General features: G+C 46.5%; 1 protein-coding gene across 2 annotated transcripts in view; it reads left to right on the top strand.

Moving 5' to 3' along the window:
- PRKDC (protein kinase, DNA-activated, catalytic subunit) overlaps positions 1–23,567 on the top strand; it is a 2,139,921-nt gene that overhangs the window by 75,315 nt on the left and 2,041,039 nt on the right. For both annotated transcript variants that reach the window (XM_069220133.1, XM_069220131.1), the window contains exon 7: positions 9,780–9,879. In XM_069220133.1, the coding sequence (XP_069076234.1) occupies positions 9,780–9,879 (100 nt within the window). The remainder of the gene's footprint in view (positions 1–9,779; positions 9,880–23,567) is intronic.

Raw genomic sequence — 23,567 nt, 5'->3', positions numbered from 1 at the left:
CATTCCAAACGGCAAACACATCGTCAATATTCTATGTTTATCCTGAGGTCCCGTATGGGGAAATACTGCTTCCAGCGTATTAATTGTTTGCGCCAGCCAAAATGGAGTTTCCTCTCGTTTAGCCGGTACTTTACCCATAACTGAGTGTACAGTGGCCGGATTGATACCCGGAACCACTGCATGCGGTTGTGCCGGAGCAGCTCGCGCTGGGTTTGTGTTGAGTGTCTGCATCACAAATTGAACTAACCGTCTATGTAGCCAATAAACGCCAGGTAGGACCATTGTTACTTAGTGGACCTAGCCTAACAGGTGCTATGGTGTGTGGTAGGGCGCCATCAAGCCAATTATTACATTCTTGATAAGATAGAGGTATTTCCAAATATGCATATGCCCTATATTGTCCAGGGACATTTGCCAAATTGTAATTGTGAAATGTGTTTGAATTCCCATCAACTGCCGGAAATATGACCCAAGAATAAAAAAGTTCTGTTCTATAGGCTGCATGGGCGTCCACCACAAACGTAACTGGACCCCCCTGGTTTGTCAAACCATGTGCTAACAGATGTACCGTGAGCGGGTGTCGCATATTAACTGCTATGTTCATCACTTGGGGATTCGCCATTATGAAAACAGCGCTAGGTCAGAGATGGCACACCAATATCGGGGTTTTCCTTTCAGAGTTCAAGCTTGAACAACCGACCACAAAACAATAGGATGTACCTATATTGTGGTGGTGGAAATCCTCAGCGCCACCAACGTCTCCGTTAACGGAACTGAGGAGTCAATATATATATACGAGACCGAGAGAGTCAGTCGGACCCGAAAATTAGAGCCAGACCAATCGTTGGCGGCGCCATGTCGCGTGGGCTCTCATTATCCTAAATGAGACTACTGGATTTCTAGGTAGCAGGATCGTTCCTGGTGTGGGGGACTGAGTCTGACCCACTTAGAAGGACCTCTGTCACCTTTAATCCGGTTTTGCTCCGGCTAACTAGCAGTGCCTCATCTCTTCCAAGGGGAAGGGATGATTCGGCAGCCAAGCGCATGACATCTATAGAACTTCTCAGGGAAGTAGTGGTCACTCAGGTCCCAACCAGCTCTCTCATTTACCACATGATCTCATATACAAATGACAAAGACAGTTTAAAGTTTTATAGATTGTTTTTAATAAAACGACTGTATTTTAAATATTAAGGCATGAGCCGCAATAACCAGAACCATACAACACAGTAGGATTGAAATAGTCACTATGAGAGTGAAACATAAAAATAATGCTATCATGGTGTTAATAGATTCTATTCTCTCTCAATAGATTATATTTAGAGCACAGCATGTTAAGCTATTAGCTTGCTTTTTAGATTCCCTGGGAAACCATCAACCCCCATACCTGGGCAAAGACCTGTGATCTGGTTCAGCATCTGCAACGAGGCAGTCAGCGTCTAGTTTTGGTTCCCTGGTCGGAATCTCCCTCTCCCTTGTACTAGGAGTAGGAAGTGTTTTTATAACTACCACGCCAGTGTTCTAAGAAACGTCCCTACGTAAGAATGTATACTTTCTACAAACCCTAAAGACTAAACTCCTACCACGTCTATCGGCAATGTACTATACTGTATCCTTGACTGAAGCACAGAGCGAACAAGAATGTATTGTTTGTGAACTCCGGTACTGAAGTAAGCTAAACAGTGTGATAGAAGAAAATAAAAACAGACCGTAGAACTGGCTATTTGAAAAATAACAGTACGAAGCTGAATAAAAAGCATTTAGAGCAAAGTGCACAGAGGCTGTATCCTGCGAGCAAAGGAATAAAATACATCCAGGGCAAAGTGCACGACGGCCTAAAGCCCAAAGCTAACGCGCAAAGGTTACATGAAACTGACCACACTCCACTACCACTGCCTGGGGAAGCAACCTCACCTGCATCTTGGACATAAACAGGCCAGGAGCATCCAAAGTGGATTCCACAGGTCTCCATTACTCTGGCTCACTAACGTACACGATGAAGGTACTATACAGGCAGCATACACAAATACATAAACTTGGGAGGTTAGCACTAGATTCCGGGTTAGCGCATAGCAGAGAAACTTTACATGAGTAGGCCAGTAAGCCTCCAGTGACAAAGATAATAAAAAGGTTCACAGCTATTCATTCACAAAACATAGTATGCAGCCACCACCTCTCAATGTGGTGAACCCATGATAGCAACAGTAGTCCACTGTCTACAAAACAAGGGTACACTGTGTGTGCCCCTCAAGGTCACAGGGAAGGTATATGATCGTGTTCATATCAAGGCCTCTGTGCACCCCCTAAGTGAGTGTAGGGCTAGGACAAACAATCAAAAACCAGGATACCACATACCTGCAGCTAAGCACTTGGGGTAGGGAACATGCAGGGACCATTCTTCTCCCAGCAGTAATAAATACTGTCTTTGTGGGTACGCTTCCACACCACTACAACTGGAGGAAATGCTCAGTAGAATGCCTCTCAGTTGACAGCGGGCCTATTTATCTGGGCTCGATACTGTGCTCTTCCACGCTTGTGATGAAGACCTGTAGCCCTGGCTTTAAACCATGTTAGTAGGTCACAGATTTCAAAGCTTTTGAAAATATATTCTGACCGGTAGCATAATGTTGTTAAAAGCTTGTGCCTTTTGAGAGTGAAACCTTTCCGTCTGGTAGTCGCAACATCGCTCAGACTTCAAAGACATTTCTTGCCACACAGGAGAACAGCAGGCGGACAACCACAGCTAGTGGAGGCATAAACCAGGCAGTCAAATGAAGAATTCTGACAGCTTGATTGATATATTGCCGTTTGGGATCTTCCTTTAATAGTCTATTGTGACACAAATACTAGTGAGAGTAGGATGGCTGGTGGTTCATTGATGAGTGCAACTGCATTATTTAATTACTTTGTCAACTGGCTAGTGATGGACTCGGGCTGTGTGATCAGTGGCGGCAGGCAGCTTTAGGAGGGAGGGGGGCGGGCGGGAAGCACACACACACACTCATTCTTTCACACACGCATGCACGCACATCCATTAACAACACTCATAACATTCAAACATGCACGCATGCACCAAACATTCATTTTAAAAGATCACACACACTCATTCTTTCGCTCGCACGCAAATTCATTAAAAACACTCATAACATTCAAACATGCACGTGCCATTCATTTTCAAAGATCTCTCTCTCTCTTTCTCTTCCCCCACTCTCTCTCTCTCTCTCTCTTTCTCTTCCCCCACTCTCTGGGAGCCTCCTGCACTTCCCCCCTAGTGTCCTTGTCCAGTTCACCCAGCTCAAGGGGGAGAGGGAGTGTATCGAACTGCCAGCAAAGATGGCTGCAGTGTGAGAGAACTCCTCTCCTCCTGACGATAAAACACCCAAATCCGGCATTAATCTCAACTGAGCATGGGGCTCGTAGATAGCACTGTGCTCCTTGCCCGCTGTGGAACTCCGATGGGTGCTGCCTGAGGCGGAGGGCCGCCCGACAGAGGAAAGTGACGGTACGGCCTCCCTTCGTAGCCTAAGACAATATGGAGGATGGTGCTGGAGGGCCCCGGGAGACAGCCTGAGAGCTGGGCAGACGGGTGTGCCGCGCAGACCCAGCTGACATCGGGTGGGCCTCTCCCCTCCTGGATAGCGCAGAGGATCATGGGGGCCGTACAGGTTAGAGGACAGCAGTCCGATGTACAGTGGCCCACAGAGACCTGGCTGCGCAGTGGGAAGGGCCTCCATGCCCCACACAGAGGCCTGGGCCTCTGGCTTTGGGACCTGGGATGCATTACTAACTGAGGGAGAATTGAGGCTCTACCTCACAGGGGACCACTGGGAGGTTGATCAGCCCGCGCAGGCGCATTGGCCTGGTCCTTGAGTCGCTGGTGACAAGACTTGCTTGGGGCAGGTTCATCTGTAGTGGCTGGCCCGTTGGAGGAGTCAATGGCAGGGGTTTCCGGTGGAGGGGGCATCCTGGCAGGGCCCCCTGGGGGAGCCCGGGACACACAGGCCCTGGGGCCTAATCTCCACCCATATCCACGGGAAAGGCCCGTGGCTGAGACATTGTGCGGTGGAGGCTGTTGACACAAGCCCTACAGATCGGGCTAGCCGCTGCAGAGGATACAGAGCTGGTGAGCACGCAGCAGTGGGGCCACTCTCAGGATCGGCGGCAGGCAGGCTGTGGTGAAGGATAATCCCTGGTGGTCAGTGTTTGGCGGGTGGCAACAGGAGGAGGTAGGTGGGCATGGTCAGGGGCAACACCCCAAAATCGTCCCAGACCAGCAGCCTGGACAAATGCGCCATACGAATGGCGTCCTCTGGGGGCCTGACGACAAGGCTGATGGGGGACATTCAACTGTGGGCCCGGTGCCCGACTGGGAACCATGGCTGGGCACGATTATGGCAGCCACACAGGAGCTCAGGGGCTCCATATCACTAATGGAGCCCAAGCTGGAGGTGGTCACAGTCTAGGTTAACCATCGGAGTGCAGACTTTTGCAAAAATTTCCCAAAAGGTGGCGGTGCCAGTGGCAGAAACACATATCAAGGGGCTGCTGACCACCACGAAATGCCTGGAAGAGCTGGTCCGCTCCCTCACCAAGCAAAGTTCGGAGATGGCTGCTACACTCAAGGACAGCTAGACTCTAGGATCGTGGGGAAGGTGCAGAAGAAACAACGTGCGGGTGGTAGGGATCTTGGAGGGGTTTGGAGGGCCCTAGTGCGGACTTCTTTGTGGAGGTCTTGGTGTTGCATAAATTTAAATCGAAAAGATTGTCTAACCTTTTCTTGGTAGAAAAGGCGCATAGAATGCCGGGCCAGCCTCTGTGGCTGGGAGCTTCCCCACGCATGATTGTTGCCAGGATTCAGAACTTTAGGGACGGTGACGCGATCCTTCAGGCATCCATCGCGACCTGCAACTGGACAACACGGTTATCTGTTTCTTTCCGGATTTCACTCTCCAAGTACAGCGCAAGTGGAAAAACTTTGATGCAGTCAGCAAGGCGCTAAGGACCAAGGAGGTGAAGTATGTTATGCTGTTCCCAGCAAAACTCCTGGTGTGGCAGACAGCAAGCCATGGTACTTCACGTTGCCGGAGGAGGCATGGGACTGGCTGGAGGGTAGTCAACAAGAAACCATGCCCGTGGGAGGCCCACGCCAGGACATGATGGAGCCAAGTTGGCTGCGCCAAATGGGAAAAACCAGCGGGGCTCCTCCCAGACTGAATCCTAAATGTGCATCAACAAATGCTCCCGAATCTATGGGTGCTGCAAGACGGCAATGGTTATCTGTCAGTCCTTCCCCGGTGAGGGGTGGAGCTCAGGGCCAGCTCCACCACGTAGTGGACATGGGCAAGGTACTGTTTGAACAATGGGGGGGGATACATTTTAAAATGCAACGACTATCCGAGCACTCAAACTGGCGGGCGGTGTCTCACCCCCACTATTAGAAAATTTATTTAGGGCGATAGGTGCTCTGCAAGTTGGGGTGGTGGGTAGTTTTGAGCTCACAATGCAGGGTTGCTGGGAGGGAGTAGTTGAGGGACCATGCTCTATTGTTATTGTTGTTGACGAGTTACCTGTTCATTGAGCACAGTTCATGGGGTTAAAGTGTTTACGTTGCACTGTTTAGGGAGATGGTGATCCATGCAAGAAGGGGGGGGGGGCACTGTCTGGACTAGAGACAAAGACAGCCAGGAATGCAGTCCTGGAGCAGGTGACGAGTTCCTAGACGATGCAGCTGACGTCCCACACCGGATGGAAGATTGCAGTCAGTCAGTGGCGTGGAAAAGCCACCAACAAGCCTTGGCAAAGGCAGAAGTCACAGTGAAGCAAAAGTGGAGCTGACTGGGACCAGCAAGGGCTAGGAATCAACCCACTGGGGGAGTCCAACGGCGAGCCTCAGCAAGGCAGAGAGTCCACAGAAGAATAGGCAGCCCCCATAGGAGACCCACTGGATGAGGGACCAGGCGTCACAGAGGAGCCCACGCAGCACAACTAGAGAAGTGTCCCACGCTGCAGGAGAAGCAAGCAGAGGGCTGTGCTTCACAGGAAGAAGTGCTGGGGGATGGGGCTACACGGAGCCTGAAAGTCCCTTGGAGATGCAGACAAGCCTTGGCAGCTGCATGAGAGACAGTGCACTGGGGTACTGTCCTGCGTGGGAAGGCAAGGGCTTAACTCTACCAAAATTGGACAGCTGGTTGAGAGGACCAAGAGGACTACTCCGGACCACCACCCATGATGCAGGATCCACGCAGCTCAGGATGAGAGGAGATCCACGCAGCCGGTCGTCATTGCAGTTGGTGCCTGTGGATGCAGGGTAGTGACTTTTTCAGTCCAAGGGAGATTCCTTCTTGCTTTGTGGTGCAGACTGAAGACTTGCCGCCCTCAGAGGATACACAGCCGGGGAAATGTTGTAGTTGCTGTAAGGAGCCGAATAAACAGTGTGTTGCAGGGAGAAGTTGTCGCTGTAGCTGCAGATTGTAGGTTCCTGTGAAGTCCATTTGCGGTTCTAGTGGCCAGAAGCCAAAGTAAACTCTGCAGAGGAGTCCTGCTGGAATCTTGCACGTCAAATCTGGGGACCCACCCAAGAGGGAGACCCTAAATAGCCTTGGAAAGGGGATTGGTCACCTAGCAAAGTGACCACCTATCAGGAGGGGGCTGTGGCGGTACCTCACTGACCTGGTAGCTCAGATGCTCCCAGAGGCCTCTGCCCACCTTGGATTCAAGATGGCAGACCCAAGTGGCCATGTGGAGGAGCTCTGGTTATCACCCCTGGCGTGTTGATCGACATGGGAGTGGTCACTCCCCTTTCCATTGTCCAGTTTCACGCCAGAGCAGGAACTGGAAGTCCCTGAACTGGTGCAGACTGGTTTATGCATGGAGGGCACCAAATGTGCCCTTCAAAGCACACCAGTGGCTTTGGGAGGCTACCCCTTCCAAACCTTCTAACACCTATTAGGGCCTGCGCTGTTCAAGCAGCAGGAGGGCAGAAACCCGTCTGTAGGATGGCAGCAGTGCGGGCTGCCTGGGAAAACCCTGCAGACTGGTAGGAGCAAAGCTGAGTGAACTCCGAGGAGCATCCAGAGTGCATGGAATCATACAACCAATACTGGCAACAGTATTGGGGTATGATTCCGACATGTTTGCTACCAAACCTGCCTAGGTTCGGACTTAGCATTATGTAGCTGGACATAGGTAGTGACCTATGTCCATTACATGGCTAAAATGGCTTCCCCGTACTCACAAAGTCATGAAAATGGAGCTGGAGTTTTTGGGGGCACCTCTGCTCATGCAGGGATGCCCTCACACAGGTACTTGCACCCTGTCCTCAGGGCGAGGAGGGCCTGCCATAGGGGTGACTTATAGTGACCTGATGCAGTGACCTGATGCAGTGACCTGCAGTGAAAAGGGTGCTGGCATCCTTTCACGCAGGCTGCAATGGCAGGCCAGCAAACAAATTTTGCATGGGCTCCATTGGGTGGCATAATACATGTTGCAGCCCATGGGGAATCACTGGTGCCCCAAAACCCTGGGTACCATATACTAGGGACTTACATGGGATTACCAGTATGCCAATTATGGAGTGTAAAATGTTAGGGACAACCACATCCAGAGGGAATGAGCACAGTTAGTGGGGTCCTGTTTAGCAGGATCCCAATAAACAAAGTAAAAACACAGACATCAGATCAAACAGTGGGGGGGTAACCATGACAAAAAGAGGGTACTGTCCTACACCATTAAGCAGTTTGTAAAGAAAAAATGAAGACCATTTTTTTGTAATTCTGAAGTGTGCTGGAAACAAATTTTAATATTAGCAAAACAGATCAAGACACTTGGTGGTGTGCAACTGATAAATATTAACAGAAACCTGATTGTCCTACTTTCTCGTTTGAGTGCTTTATAAATGTATCGGCAAAGCTGAATGTCTATGCAACTTTAGTGGCCATTTCAGTGGAAAATGTGCGGTCTATAAACGACAATGCGCTACCACGGAATGCTTTAATTTACGTTCAGAAATCGCCCATCCTCCTGTCCTTCAAAGGACAGAAAGTTTTGTTGTTTTAAAAAGTGGATTGTGGTTCTAAAACGTTTGGGAACTACTGCGTTTGGCTTTTAAGGTTTAGTTTATTAGGAGAGTACTGTATTCAAGAAATTGAGACCATTTACAATTATACAGTCCTACAAATCGTATTATTGTGAGTTTGAGGTGGCCTCACAGAGACAGCCTGTGTGGTCCAGACGCTGGTCCAGAAGGATATTTATTCCATATATCTTAATTATTTCAGAGAAACGTGATTCACAGAAATGTACAAGTTGAGCGCAATTCCGTGACATGTTTTCAACTGTCTAAAGCGTTATGATATCTGATACATATGAGTATTTATTGGTAAATTTTTCAAAGCACTCCAGTGAGAGCTGATATTCTGAAAAATACTAGATTCTTCTAAGATTAAAATGTATTAGGAGCATATGCATTTTCCCTTTACTTAGAAACCAATCTGTTGTATTGTTTTTATGAAACCGAGAGTCCCTTGCAGACAGTTAACAAAGGCTTTCGGTGTCCAGCTGTTGTGTGATTAGACGCATGGTGTATCTTGTCAATATGCAGAGTAGAAAAGCTTGCATTAAAAATAGCACAAATAGTCCCCGAACCTTACTCAGGTTTGGAAACGTAACTACAAACTGCTCACTGTTGTATCAGTTGTGGTCTCAATTCTTCTGCCATATACATGGGAAACCCAAACGCACTGAGTAATATTGGGGCAGGTGCACCAGCACTTTATCCCGGAAATGTCCGATCTTGGCAGCCCCATGCACACCAATCCCTTTCACCTGCCAGATTGTGGTGGATCATATTAGACAGACATGGTAAACATGGCTTAGGCTCAAATGAAATGAGTGAAAGGGCAGGAGGAGTAAGACGGCATTTGCAGTGATTCTGCCTCTTTGACTTCTCCTGTACTTGCTCTTCTGGCCTTGACTCTGCTGACGGCTGCCTGGCCTTCACTCCATCTCACACACCTACCAAATCAAAAGCATTTCTCACATCGTCTTGACCTCTAGAGTTAATCACTTCAGATTCAGTGACAAGTTGTTGTTGATAGAGTTTTTATGTTTTGGTATGTGCAATAACTGATACCCGTTAAATAAACTGTTAATCGTTTCTTTTCCATTATTATCTTGGTGTAATGATTTAAATTTTGCTAATGGTTGTTTCCACAAATCCGAATCATATTGTTATTTGAACACTCGCTATGCAAATTATATCATATTTAGTGCCGTTTCATTCAACTACCCCATAAATTATTAGCACAAATTTCATTTCAGCTTGTGGGTGTAAGGTTGAGTGAATCAGTTGTCTTTGTCTGACTTTAGGGAGTATGCATTATTAATTACAGTGAGCTTCGTTACATTTTATTAGTGACCTCGGGTATTTAAGATGTCTACTAATCATTAATACGGGCAAATACTTGGTAACAATATTTTAATTCATTGCTGTGTCAATTTTTTTTTTTAATGAATGACCTCCAAGACCTCATCCCTGAAACATCTTTTCTAGCTCCATTTTTATTTCTCTTTAACTGAAACCAATTGGACGCTAATCCGTATAGCTACTTAAAACTACAATTAAACAAGGGATACCGTATTTATTTTAGTCACGATTACTCCAGTGTACGAGGGACATTTGCCAATGGGCTGACAAAAGCGATTACTGCAGTTATTGCCTCCTAATCTCAAGTGCGTTCATTTCTTTTAGAAAATGACATCACACTAAAAATATTTTTCAGATGACGTCTGGAACAAGAGAACCCAAACTGCCCGTGGTCGCAGGATGTCTGAAGGGATTGACGGCACTCATGCTTAACTTCACTAAGTCTGTCGATGAAGGTACAGTCCTGGAACCAGCCTTTAGTGAGCAGTTGTCGAATTGCTGATATGATCTGTTGTAGATTTCTAAGATGCAGCATATGTATTAAGCTGGCTCGGTATATACCACACCCTTTTGTGGTAGTGTGGTCGAGCAGATAGGCTTATCAGAGGGTAGTGCAAAGCATGTGTTGTACACACACAGTCAAGAAATGAGGCACACACTCGATAACTAACTCCAGGCCAATTGTTTTTATATAGCAAAAATATATTTTGTTACTTTATTACTAGAACCAGAAGAACTTAGTTGTAGGTAAGTACAGTTGTAAGTATCAAGCATGCCTATCAAATGTACTTTGGTTTCAGCAGATAAAGCAGTGTACAAGTAAGTAGTAATTTTCTAGTTGACACTTGGTGCAATTTTTCATATGAGCCAATGCAGCTCTAGGGGAGGAAATGTATTAGTACGTTTTGAAGGTAAGTACTCGACTTACAGTTCCAGTCTCCGGGGGTTAGGGTGTCCTTGGATCAAAGTTCAAGTTAACCCCGAACATGCACCACCAGCAATATGGGGCCATCTGGTTGCAGAGGTCAAAGATGGTTTGGGGTTAAGAATGGGATCTATCGAGTCTGGGGGCACTCGCTGGAGATCTGCTGGCACTTAAGTACCTGCGTCCTTGGGGAGCAGACCTGGGGAGTTTTAGAGGGGCACCCAATGGCCCACAGGTCTACACTAAACACACACCCTCAGTGGCACAGGGTCCTCCGGGTGCAGGGTGCAAACACAGAGCTGGGCCCCAATGCTTTTCAGTAGGGGTATCCTGGGGGGGTCACAAAAGATGCTGCAGGCTGGGGCCAGGGGGTCGTTTTTGGGGAACCACAGGTTGGACAAGGAGGAGGGCCGCCTGCGGAATGTTGCAGGACCTTTGGTCGGGTTCCCCAAGGCCTAGAGGCTGCGGGTGAAGGGTTAACTTAGGGTGTCAGAAATCTTCATCTGATGCGGTCGGGGGGTAGGGGGAATCATCTGGTTTCAGGCTGTAGGTGTTGTCGTGTTGGCCAGAAGGGGTCAACCCAGGGAGGACATAAGGTCAGAATCGCCTGCAGACCTGCTCTAAATTGGTGGGCCACCTGGACTCGGGCGGTGGGTGTTGGTGCAGAGATTGCAGATCCGCAGCGGTTCTGGAGTCTTTTTGATGGCTTCTTGTGGACAGGGGCTTGGTCCTCTGCTGGGCAGGCAGCCCTCTGGGGGTTTGGAGAGGTCTCTGGTCCTGCAGGATGCGTCACCTTTTTGTAGCAGGGCTTCTGAAGCTCCAGACAGGTGGGTAGGGCTGGTGCCAAGTCAGTTGGCGTCTGGAGTCTCCTCTGCTGGGGTCAGCTTAGCAGTCCTTCTTGCTTCTTTCTCCTTTTCTCCTTGGGGTCGCCAGGAATCTGGTAAACTAGGTTCAGGGGTTGCCCTAAATACTAGATTTAGGGGTGTTACAGGGATCAGAGGACAGTAGCCAGTGGCTACTGTCCCTGAGGGTGGCTACACCCTTCCTGTGCCCACTCCCTTTGGGGAGGGAGGCACATTTCTAACCCTATTCGTCCCTGTCCTCTAAACCAAGACAGAGGATTCTGCAAGGAAGGGGTTGCTTCAGCTCTAGACACCCTATGGGTGGTCCTAGCTGGAGTGGCAATTCCTCCCTATTTTACCAAATTTTTTCACTGGACTTGCTGCCAAATGTGGGGCTTCGTCTCAGGGTGGGGGGGGGACATGTCCACTAGCTGGAGTGTCCTGGGGCCCTTAACAGGAGGCCTGAGTCTTTGAGGCTCACCGCCAGGTGTTGCAGTTTTTGCAGGGGGGAGGTGTGAAGCACCTCCACCCAGAGCAGGCTTTGTTCCTGATCCCAGAGAGCACAAAGGCTCTCATCCCATTTGGTTTCAATAAGTTGTCTTTTAGTGGCAAGTTGTCAGACTGGTCAGCCGTACTCTAAAGAGTCGGGTAAAATACCGGGGGCATCTCTAAGATGCCCTCGGTGTGCATTGTACAACAAATCAACCGCTGGCATCAGTGTGGGTTTATTGTGCTAAGACATTTGATACCAAACTTTCCAGCCTTCAGTGAAGCCATCATGGAGCTGTGTAGTTCGTAAAGACAAACTCCCAGCCCATGTGCTTAATATGGCCACACTGCACTTACAATGTCTAAGAATGGACTTAGAAACTGTAGGGGCATATTGCTCTTGCAGCTATGCCCTCACCTGTGGTATAGTGCACCCTGCCTAATGGCTGTAAGGCCTGTTCGAGGGGAGACTTACCTGGGCCAGTGGTTTGTGGGCATGGCACCCTAAGAGATGCCATGTCGACTTTACCTTTTCCTCCCCACCAGCACACACAGTCTGCACTGGCAGGGTGCATGTGCTTGATGAGGGGTCACTTAGGGTGGCACAATACATGCTGAAGCCTTTAGGGACCCTACCTGGTCACAGAGCCCTTGGTGCCACTGGTACCTTTTACCAGGGACTTTAGATGTGTGCCTGGGGTGTGCCATTGTGGAAACAATAGTACAGTTTAGGGAAAGAACACTGGTACTGGGGCCTGGTTAGCAGGATCCCACCATCTTCAGTCACACATCATTCCGGTTTGAATCAATACTAGACAAAAAGTGTGTAGGGGGTAACCATGCAAAGAAGGGGCACTTTCCTACACCATATACCACAATGTGGCCCTTTGCCGCCAAGACAGAAAAACAGTATCAAACATACATAATCACTGCCACTGGTAAGTAGGTCTGTAATAAATGAGGTTTGCCTAAAAGAATAGTGTCAGTTTGTCTTTTTTTTAGGTCCAGGATAGGGCATGGCCTCATTTGTCAGTGTGGAGCAAGAAAACCCTCCCCAGAGGTCACAAAAAATGTGTTGTTTTATTTTTGAATATTAAGAACTTTCAAATACTAAAAATGCAAAAAAATAATTTCACCTAATTTATCCACTACATATTCTCAAACTTATTTTCCAAAGACAAGGAAGAAACAAGTAATCAGTGTAACCATACATTTTCTTCTGAAATGTAGGGGGGTCATACCAGAGAAGACCAGAATACGAAAAAAAACAAAAAAAAGGATTCTTCCAATCTCGAAAGACATATATCAGTAAATACCAGTTAATGATAGATTTTTAACACTTTTAGGTTTTATTTTGCAAAGAAAGAGTAACATAATTAACATTAATGTCACAAACATAATTAGGATCATAAATAAAGTGGTAATGACTCAGACATTTCCCAAGACTATAGCATTGGATGATACGTGCAGCCATGAATCCCCTTGTGTTAGGGCCTTAGTTAAAAATTCATTCAAATGAGAATCATAGCTGTTCCCTTCAGCACACTTACCCGAACAGTGTGAACAAAAAAAAAAAAAATCTTACTGTAGCACCTACATTACCACCTCTTACAATTCCAAGAGAATGCTCCATGGGCATGAGAATGCTCCTTTTGTTGCATTTATGAAAATAACTGCATTGTGGCTGCCGAGTCTCTGTCTCTATACTAACCCCTAATTTTTGGCCTATGGATTTGGATATCCCAGTGGTATTATCAGTGATGTGGGGTCTAAGTAACCATGTATAATGTCTGAGATAGTGACTGCGACCTCTCTCCAATAATCCAGCATACCAGTGCAATGCAATGCCATATATACTGCATTAGCATGGGTGGTCGCACCTACTGCACTAAAGGTTGTTGAATGAGTCAAATTTGTGGAGTCGTTCAGAGAAATACATGGGAATGGTGCACATGGTTTATGAACATAAGTTGTACGAGTTTGTCTATAGGTCAATGATAATTTCACAATTTGCGAGCCACAGTGTTTACAACAGTAATATCTATATTCTTCCCCGTTGTTTAGAAACAATGGAAAAAACTGAACATATTGGGTCCCTTCAGTCACACAAAGCAACTGTCACTCACATCATTTATAATGGGGCTTGTAGTATTATTTGTGGATTCTCATCCAGTGACTGGCTAAGTTTTTTAAGTTGTAGCTGAAGTGTGTGTCACATGACAAACAATCTATTATAACCAGTGAAAGGGTGAGTAACATTCTGAATTAAAAATGTGCAAAGGGTGCTTCTGGTCTTATGACCTACTGGCTATTGTATTCTAGACGAATATTAATATTTTGGTGGGCTTGTTAACCATTTTTTTTTTCTTTCTTTCAATACATATACAGGCATGCATTTTACTCCATCTAACTACTGCGTTATTGCTCTACTTGATGTTAAGGACAAATGCTATGCTAGGTTTTCTGTTATAAGAATTTAAGCGTATGTTATTAAAAATCATCTTATTCCTCACTATTGGTTAGGGTTTAGCCGGGCTGCAGGATTAAAGACAACCCTTTAACAGTATCAGGATTGGGCACCACGCTTTATACTGCTTATATAGATTTTAAAACCTCGAGCATGGTTTGGATCCACTTCTGGCTTAAACTCCATAAGGGGGAATCCTTGTACAGTTGGTGATGCGATAATTTCTCTACATTCTGACACCAGAGTAAGAGTCAAGGTGGGCCCATTTGTCATTGCAGGTAAGGTATTTAAAAACAAAGGGCTGAAATATGGATGTGTACTGGCGCTGTTGCTTTTTAATTTTTATATGTATCCAATCTTGGTACAGCTCTTCAAGAGAGAAATATATTTTCCCCATACTCCAGCATTCTGATTACACTACAAGTTTGTTCTAGACAGCAGATGATTCGCAAAAAAGGACTCCTAAGCATGCAGGTTTACTGTAAAGCATTTAGGCCTTTCATAAATAATCAAAAATAACATAACAATGTTGTTTGTAAGGAAAATAGCCATGAATGGCCAATGGTTCTTAGAAAACACTAAACTAGAGCATGTACTAGCCTTTACGTATCGCAGCATTTGGGTTGGGAATAAGGAAAAAGAATGTTTCATCTCACTGCATTGAAAATTAATTTTTTAGTTTGAAATGTTACCTTTAAAAAATTAAGCAGGAAATTTACAGGCCCTTCATTCAGCCATATATTACAGATTGTCTTCTAAACTAATCCCACCTTTAAATCACCGAGTGTAGCCTTTAATGATAAATCATCTCACCTAGTGGGCCTAATGCTAGGTAGATCATATAGATCTATTTTGGCTTTCAGACTGTATGTAGCAAGCCAAGGTGCAACTAGAATTTAAATTGTATGACCATACCAGAATCCATAAAGCTGTATTTATGACATATTGTTGAAAGCTAAGATCTACTAAGACAATAACACTAAAACATTCTATGTGGCAGAAAATGATTAGTTAGCCGATTACATGATAACACACAGAAAATGTTTACAATTAGCAGTAACTAATCTCCAGTTATCAGATTTATGACATGCAGACGTTCTTTTTTTGCCACTTCGGTCATTAATCGTGAGATGGGCAAAATAAAAAATTGTTTCATGAAGTTTTTTTTCTTGGTAATAAGCAAAAATATAATAATGTTTTGAATATCTATCTGATGATGCATCTTCCTTTTTACCATGTGCAGTTTAACAAAAATAGAGTAAAAGTTGGTTGCTTGATTGGTTGTCTTTCTGAATTGGCTTTTACATGTGCAACTCCTGCATTAATGATTGCGGATGTCTTTTTGGAGACATATGATACTTTTCTACTTATATTTAAGAAGTCGTTTCATCATCCGGACTTGGAGTACTTTGTTGTGGAAGCTGTGTATTGTATGCAGCAGCGAGGAATTGGTGAATTGACTTACCTGATTTCGTCAATTGGGTTAAAGGAACTCATGTAACTTTGTATAGATGTGGGATGAAGCAAGAGATTAAGGATGTGTTGGTGTGTTCATAGCACTAGAATATGTAGTAGCATATGTAATAATTCATTAGGAGAGGGCCACTATGTAACAATATCCCCAAGAAAGATAAGAACATTTCTATACTTCTTTAGACTGTTTATGGCTTGCTGTTAACTTCAGGTCCATTAAAGGAGGCCCTTTTCTGGTTGCAAGTCTCTTTAGGATATCATACTGAAGTATTTTCTTTTGACATTGACTGTCCTAATTTTGCTGTAATAGTTGGAATTTCCTAGTTAAAGAAGCATAATGCACATGCTATCTTGATATCGGTTTCATCACAGTTTTGTCTTGTGACTCTGTAAGTTATTGGTCACATTAGGATAAGATTATGCATTTCACGTCCCATTTAATTGTGGTTAGTCATTCTTCTGCCACTTTATTATTATGCCTTTCTCTAATTTCTTCTAAGCCGAAAGTTTGGTCACTTCTCCCTCATAGAAAATATGATTATGCCAAACAAACTTGACTGGGCTTTATTGTTCTCTTTAGGCACATTTACTCTAACAGTGTAATTAAAGAAGGTTTGAGGGTTTACTTACAGGAAACTTTGCAAAAGTTGTTAAATGTCCATCTTGCTTGGCACCTTTTGGTTTTGTTCTTTTTTTTTGTTCTAAAGAAATATTAAAATCTTTGAACCTTTATTATAGATGTTTAGATTGGAATTCGATCAAGTATCAATATCTGTTGCATTTCAATAGGGATATTTTGGAGCCAGCTCAAGAACAATGAGTCTTCACTAAACTTGATTTGTGCAGTCCGTATCATCTTTGGTGTATAAAGGAAGATAATGAGTTTAAAATGACCATCTGCACAACATGTGGCCATTTCGATCATCAAGTAATATAATTTGGGTTGTTTTTCAGTTTTTTATGGACTCATATTTTGATGCTTTCAATCAATTTGTATTGCTCTCTTTAGGTGATGTGGAACATCAACAATATGTGCATTTAGCAATATCACAGTTCCAGCAATACTATTTGTCTTGTACTATACCAAAAAATGAGAATTTGAGAAGTAATATATTGAGTATCTTGGATTTAATTTGAATGTCTCTATCCTTTCCATGGATCAAAAGGTGGTATCCGATATTTCAGAATGGCTTTCACCTACTTGTGTTAAAGAGACTCAAAGTTTAATTTGCTTTGCCTGGCACCCCTGGGCCTGTGATGGGAAATGGCTCACTTCAGATACCTGGGCATCAAAGTAGCAGACACGGCGGCACATCAGCTTAACCTTAATGTAGACAGGGTGTTAGATGGCCTCAGATCCTCGATCCTATTCTGGGGCACTCTGTCCCTCACTAATGGGCCGCGTCACCATCTCCAAGATGGTGCTGCTTTCAAAATGTCTGTGTGTGTTGCAAAATTTGTTATGCCCTCTTCCAGTGATGGTCTTCAAGCAACTGGACTACCTGCTGGTAACCCAACTGTGGGCTGGTAAGCAATGCATGGTGCCCCTGTCAACTCTAAAACTGACCTATGAAGAGGGGGGAACTGTAAGCCCCAAACCTTGACTTAAATTACTATGCAGCACATCTACAGCCTGCGGCCCGCTGGCTACATCCAGAAGATAATTGGGAGAATCTGTGGTTGACGGGTAATTTGGCAGTGGAGCACCTGTCTGAACTCCTTATGGAGGGGGGGGCCAGACTGTAACCGACTGTCCCACAGATAGTGTGAGTCACGGTCTCCATCTGGCAACAGTTCACCCAAAAAGAATTAAAGAGGGCCCCTTTGCATTGGGAGCTCCCGATCTGGATATTGAAACCCATCCAACCTGTGATGGAAGAAGTGTCCTATCAAGATTGGAGCACAGACGGTTGTAGCACTCTTGGTGATCTATACCCTGGGCAGACCTTTATATCATTTGAGTAGGCATGCACTACATTCACACTGTGTCAAGGCCACTTACATTATGTTGGATTGGCTGACATAGCTAGGGAAACTTGGCCCACTTTCTTGGAGGCCCCTGGTACAACGCACACCCTGGGAATCCTCTTGTCCTGTGGTGCAGGCTGCCACTTGATCACATTAGTATATAAGGCCATGAGAACAGACAGGTGGTCGGCATCCATGGTCCGGGAAGCCTGGAATAATGACCTGGATGTGGAAATAGGGGAAGTTGACTCATATCAAGGCCATTGTAGGAAAGTTCTCTCTTTTTGGCATGGTTACCCCCACTTTCGCCCCCTCTGGCATGCCCTACTAGCCCAGAGGGCAGGGTGCAGGTCCCTGTGTGTGTGAGGGCACCCCTGCATGAGCAGAGGTGCCCCTACGAACTCTAGCTCCATTACACTGGATTTGGAAAGTGCAGGGAAGCCATTTTACCCATGTAGTGGACACAGGTCTCTACCTGTGTCCATCTACATAATGGTAACTCCGAACCTGGGCATGATTGATATCAGACATGTCAGAATCATACCCCAATATTGTTGCCAGTATTGGTTGTATGATTCCATGTACTCTGGGGGCTCCTTACCAGTCTTTCAGGGTCTTCCAGGCAGCCCGCGCTTCTGCCACTCTCCAGACAGGTTTCTGCAATCCTGCTGCTTGACCAGCTCAAGCAGAGGAAGGCAAAGCAAAGGATTTCCTTTGGGAGAGGGAGGCAACACCTTCTTCCTTTGGAAATAGCTGTTAACGTGGCTTGGGAGGGGTAGCCTCCCCAAGCCACCAGTATGTTTTGAAGGGCACATTTGGAGCCCTCCTTGCATAAACCAGTCTACACCAGTTCAGGGACCCCCAGCCACTGCTCTGTCACGAAACTCAACAAAGGAAAGGGGAGTGACCACTCCCCTGTCCATCACCACCCCGGGGTGGTGCCCAGAGCTCCTCCAGGTGGCCACTTGATTCTGTATCTTGAATCCAAGGAGGGCAGAGGCCCCTGGGAGCATCTGAGTGGTAAGGTTAGGCAGGTCCATCATAGCCCCCTCCTGATAGGTAGTTACCCTGCTAGGTGACCAGTCCCTCTTCCTGGGCTATTTAGGGTCTCACTCTCGGGTGGCTCTCAGATTCAACATGCAAGATTCCAGCAGGACTCCTCTGCATCGTTTACTTCAACTTCTGGCCACTGGGACTGCAACTGGACCCTCCAGGAACTGACAAACTGCAACTCCATGGATGACTTTGATCTGCAACATTGTTTCTCTGGTTCCTTCCAGCAACTGCAACATTTCCCTGGCTGTGCATCCTCTAAGGGGACGAGTCTTAAGCCTGCACAAGAAGCAAGAAGGAATCTCCCTTGGAGTGAAGGAGTCACTCCCCTGCATGCGCAGGCAACAACTGAAGTGATGACCGGCTGCTTGGATCTTCTCTCCTCCGGAGCCGCGCGGATCCTGCATCACAGGTGATGGTCTGGGGTGGTCCCCTTGGTCCTCTCTACCAGCTGTCCAACTTGGGAGACGGTAAGCCCTTGCCTTTCCTTGCAGGACAGTACCCCTGTGCACTGTGAGTCTTGCAGGTGCCAAGGCTTGTTTGTTCATCCTTCAAGGGATCTTCAGGCTCTGTGTAGTCCAGTCCTCCATCCTGCAAAGCACAGTCTCTTGCCTGCTCCTCCAAAGACGTGGGGCTCATCTTCAGGTGTGCTGCACGGGCCTCACTGCGACTCCTGTGCCTGCTGCCAGTGAGTCGCCTGTGGCGGGCTGCCTCCTCTTCTTGTGACTTCCCCAGCTTCTGAGGGTCACCTCTGACTCCTTTCCTTGGGTCGAGTCCCCTGGGCCTGGCTGGTTCTCTTCAGCCTTTCAAAATTCTCTTATCCGACTCTTGTATTTACCAAGGCTTGTTGGTGATTTTCCAACACCACTGACTGACTGCATCAGGACTGCCTTCGTGGGATATCACTTGCATCACTTCTGGAACTCCTCTTGTGCTCCTGTGCTGCACTGCTGACTTTCCTCATCCACCGTTGACCTGGTCCTGCATCCACAGAAGGGTGGGTAGTGGCTCCTGCAACAACCGGACACTCCAAATCGTACTGGACTTGGTCCTTTTTTTTTCCAGGTCCTCTTTTGTCATTATCTACCTTTTTGGTTTCTTCCAGTCTTGTCTGGGTCTTGCACAGTCCTTTTTCAAAGTTCTCCTGTGGGTTTGGGGAAAACCATGTACTTACCTCTTCTCTCCTGGTCCCTGGGGGTCACCTTGGTACTTACCTTTTGGGGTTCCTAGTTCCTCCAGCTCCCCTCTACCGATTCCACTTCGTTGGGTGGGGGACTGCCTTTCACATTCCCCTTACTTAGTATATGGTTTGTTCTCCCCCTAGGGCCTTCTCTATTTGCTTTATTTTTATTTTTTTTATTTTTATTTTTACTGTTTGCTGTTGCTTACTTTGCTAATCACTGACTTCTAATGTGTACATAATGGTGTGTTTACTTACCTCCAGTTGGGGTATTGCCTATACAGTATTTTAGTATGTGTGTTACTATAATAAATTACCTCTATTTTTGTAACACTGTGTGTAAGTGCTGTGTGACCGTAGTGGTATTGCATAAGCTTTGCATGCCTCCTGGATAAGTCTTGGCTGCTCATCCACAGCTACCTCTAGAGAGCCCTGGCATCCTAGACACTGTCTAAACCACACTAATGGAGGATACCTGGACCTGGTATAAGGTGTTAACGCCATAGGTACTTACCACACACCAGGCCAGCTTCCTGTAGCCCTTACCCACTCGGTCTCCTGCAATGCCCTTGCAATGCACTGGACTTACCTTACCCCAAAGACCTACACAGAAAGTCCGCTTTGTGTTCAGATAGCTGCCCTAGATCCAGGGATAGTAATGCAGGATTTTTGCACCTAGCTTGTGAATGCCGGGAAGTACACAGGTACTGAGAACAAGTGGTACTGAAAGGGGAAAAAAGTGGTGTAAAAATGTCTGCATTGGCGCTAGTTCTAGCAAGACACCGGGCCGTCACCTATTGAATAGGTCAAAAAGCACCATCTAAAAATTGCCGGCACAGTGACATCAAGGAAATGGGCCTTAGCGGAAGAAATACATATAAAGTTAAAGTATAAGGGATGATAAAGTGGTGGAGGACCTGGAGGTTTAGAGAGCACTTTGGGACAGACTCTTGATCTGGAAGACTCTTCCAGTGTCTCGGACAGTGACAGTGTGATAGATGTGGAAGAGGCCAGACTCATGGGGGGAGAGCGGTGAAGGGGGTGCGGGGGGGGCAGGGAAGAGGGAGGCACGTGGGTGGCGTTTAAGCAAGCAGAGGGACAGGACCAAAATTGAAATACAAAATGTGGGGGGAGGTTTGCCCTGGCAGGAATTTTAATAATTTGCATTATTGATAATTGCTTTATAATGATTCCACACCGTATTTGCTTGAAAAGTTATGTGTGATAATCTGTTCACTGTTGTGTATATATATGTTCGATGGCATGTGTAGCTGCAGATACACATGCTGTGCACAGTCCGCCATCTGGTGTTGGGCTCGGAGTGTTACAAGTTGTTTTTCTTCAAAGAAGTCTTTTTGAGTCACGAGACCGAGGGACTCCTCCCATTTCGATTCCATTGCGCATGGGCGTCGACTCCATCTTAGATTGTTTTTTTTCCGCCATCGGGTTCGGACGTGTTTCTTTTCGCTCCGTGTTTCGGGTCGGAAAGTTAGTTAGAATCTCGGAAAAAAACGTCGGTATTGTTTGCGTTCGGTATCGGGTTAGTTAGAACAAATCGACACCGAATTTTGAAGAGCTCCGGTGGCCCTTCGGGGTTTTTTCAATCCCCCGTCGGGGCCTGGTCGGCCCGGCCACGTGCGACTTCAAGGCTGATGGAACGGACCCCATTCCGCTTCTGCCCAAAATGCCATCACAAGTATCCGTATACGGATCACCATCTGGTCTGTAACTTGTGCTTGTCCCCCGAGCACAAGGAGGATACTTGTGAAGCCTGTCGTGCGTTTCGGTCGAGGAAGACGCTGGGAGACCGAAGAGCCAGGAGACTACAAATGGCGTCCACGCCGACAGGTCAAGATCGTTTCGAGGAGGAAGAAGAAGCTTTCTCCGTCCACGAGTCGGATTCTGAAGAACTCGACGCCGAAGAAACACCCAAAACCGTGAGTAAGACGTCCAAAATCAAGACTCACGAGAAGTCCACAAAAGCCCAGGGGACGCCACCGCCAACAGGCCCTGGCTTAACCCGAAAAATAGGTGACCCATCCAAGGCACCGAAAAAGGGCATGCTGGTGTCGAAGTCATCCGACTCCGGTCGAGATACCGTCACACAGCAAGGCTCCGAGAAACTTCGGCACAGAGACAGCGGCACCGAAAAATTTCGGCACCGACACACCACACCAAAAACAAAGAAGGTTTCTTCGGAGCCTAAAAAGACTTCCGAAAAGGTTTCGGTTCCGAAACAGCCAGCCTCGGAGCCGAAAACTAGTTCCTATACAGAGGAACAAGGATTAACCTCCCAATTACATAGATTTGGAGAGGAGCTTCAAGCTGTAGAGCCTGACTACACGTAAAGAAGGCTTCATATTCATGAGGACACAGGGAAGATAACCACTCTTCCCCCAATCAAAATAAAAAGGAAACTTGCCTTTCAACAAAAGGACAAGCAACCACAGGCAAAGGTGGCAAGGAAAACAACCCCACCACCGTCTCCACCACCATCAATACATGCATCACCAGCAACAACTCCACCACTGATGCACTCACCAGCTCATACTACCATGAGTCAGGATGATCCCGATGCATGGGACCTTTACGATGCTCCAGTGTCTGACAACAGCCCAGACTCCTATCCTACAAAACCGTCACCACCTGAGGACAGTACATCCTACACACAGGTGGTCGCAAGGGCAGCCGAATTTCACAACGTCACCTTACATTCTGAACCAATTGAGGATGACTTTCTGTTTAACACCCTATCCTCCACCCATAGCCAGTACCAAAGCCTTCCCATGCTCCCAGGAATGCTAAGACATTCAAAACAAATATTTCAGGATCCAGTTAAAGGCAGAGCCATAACTCCAAGGGTGGAGAAAAAGTACAAGCCACTGCCAACAGATCCAATCTATATTACAACACAACTAACACCAGACTCAGTAGTTGTCGGGGCAGCTCGTAAGAGAGCCAACTCTCATACCTCAGGAGACGCATCACCTCCAGACAAGGAGAGCCGCAAATTTGATGCAGCGGGAAAAAGGGTTGTAGCACAAGCAGCAAATCAATGGCGTATTGCCAATTCACAAGCACTTTTGGCAAGATACGACAGGGCTCATTGGGATGAAATGCAACATTTCATCGAACACTTACCCAAGGAGTTCCAAAAAAGAGCACAACAGGTGGTGGAAGAGGGACAAAGTATCTCAAATAATCAGATACGGTCTTCCATGGATGCAGCAGATACAGCTGCGAGGACAATAAACACTGCAATCACGATACGAAGGCACGCATGGCTGCGCACTTCAGGGTTCAAGCCGGAAATCCAACAAGCTGTGCTCAATATGCCATTTAATGAACAGCAATTGTTTGAGCCGGAGGTGGACACTGCCATTGACAAACTCAAAAAAGACACCGATACAGCCAAAGCCATGGGCGCACTCTACTCCCCGCAGAGCAGAGGCACATTTCGAAAAACACCTTTTAGGGGAGGGTTTCGAGGTCAACCCACAGAAGCCACAACCTCACAAACAAGGCCTACTTACCAGGGTCAATATCAGAGGGGAGGTTTTCGGGGGCAGTATAGAGGGGGCCAATTCCCAAGAAATCGTGGAAAATTCCAAGGCCCCAAAACTCCTCAAAATAAACAGTGACTCACAAGTCACACAACCCCATCACATAACACCTGTGGGGGGAAGACTAAGCCAATTTTACAAACTTTGGGAGGAAATAACAACAGACACTTGGGTCTTAGCAAT

This window comes from Pleurodeles waltl, chromosome 2_2 (genome assembly GCF_031143425.1).
Source record: "Pleurodeles waltl isolate 20211129_DDA chromosome 2_2, aPleWal1.hap1.20221129, whole genome shotgun sequence".
In the NCBI taxonomy this organism is placed as follows: Eukaryota; Metazoa; Chordata; class Amphibia; order Caudata; family Salamandridae; genus Pleurodeles; species Pleurodeles waltl.
Note: the sequence above shows the minus strand (reverse complement) of the source record. Positions and strands in the feature narration are given on the sequence as shown.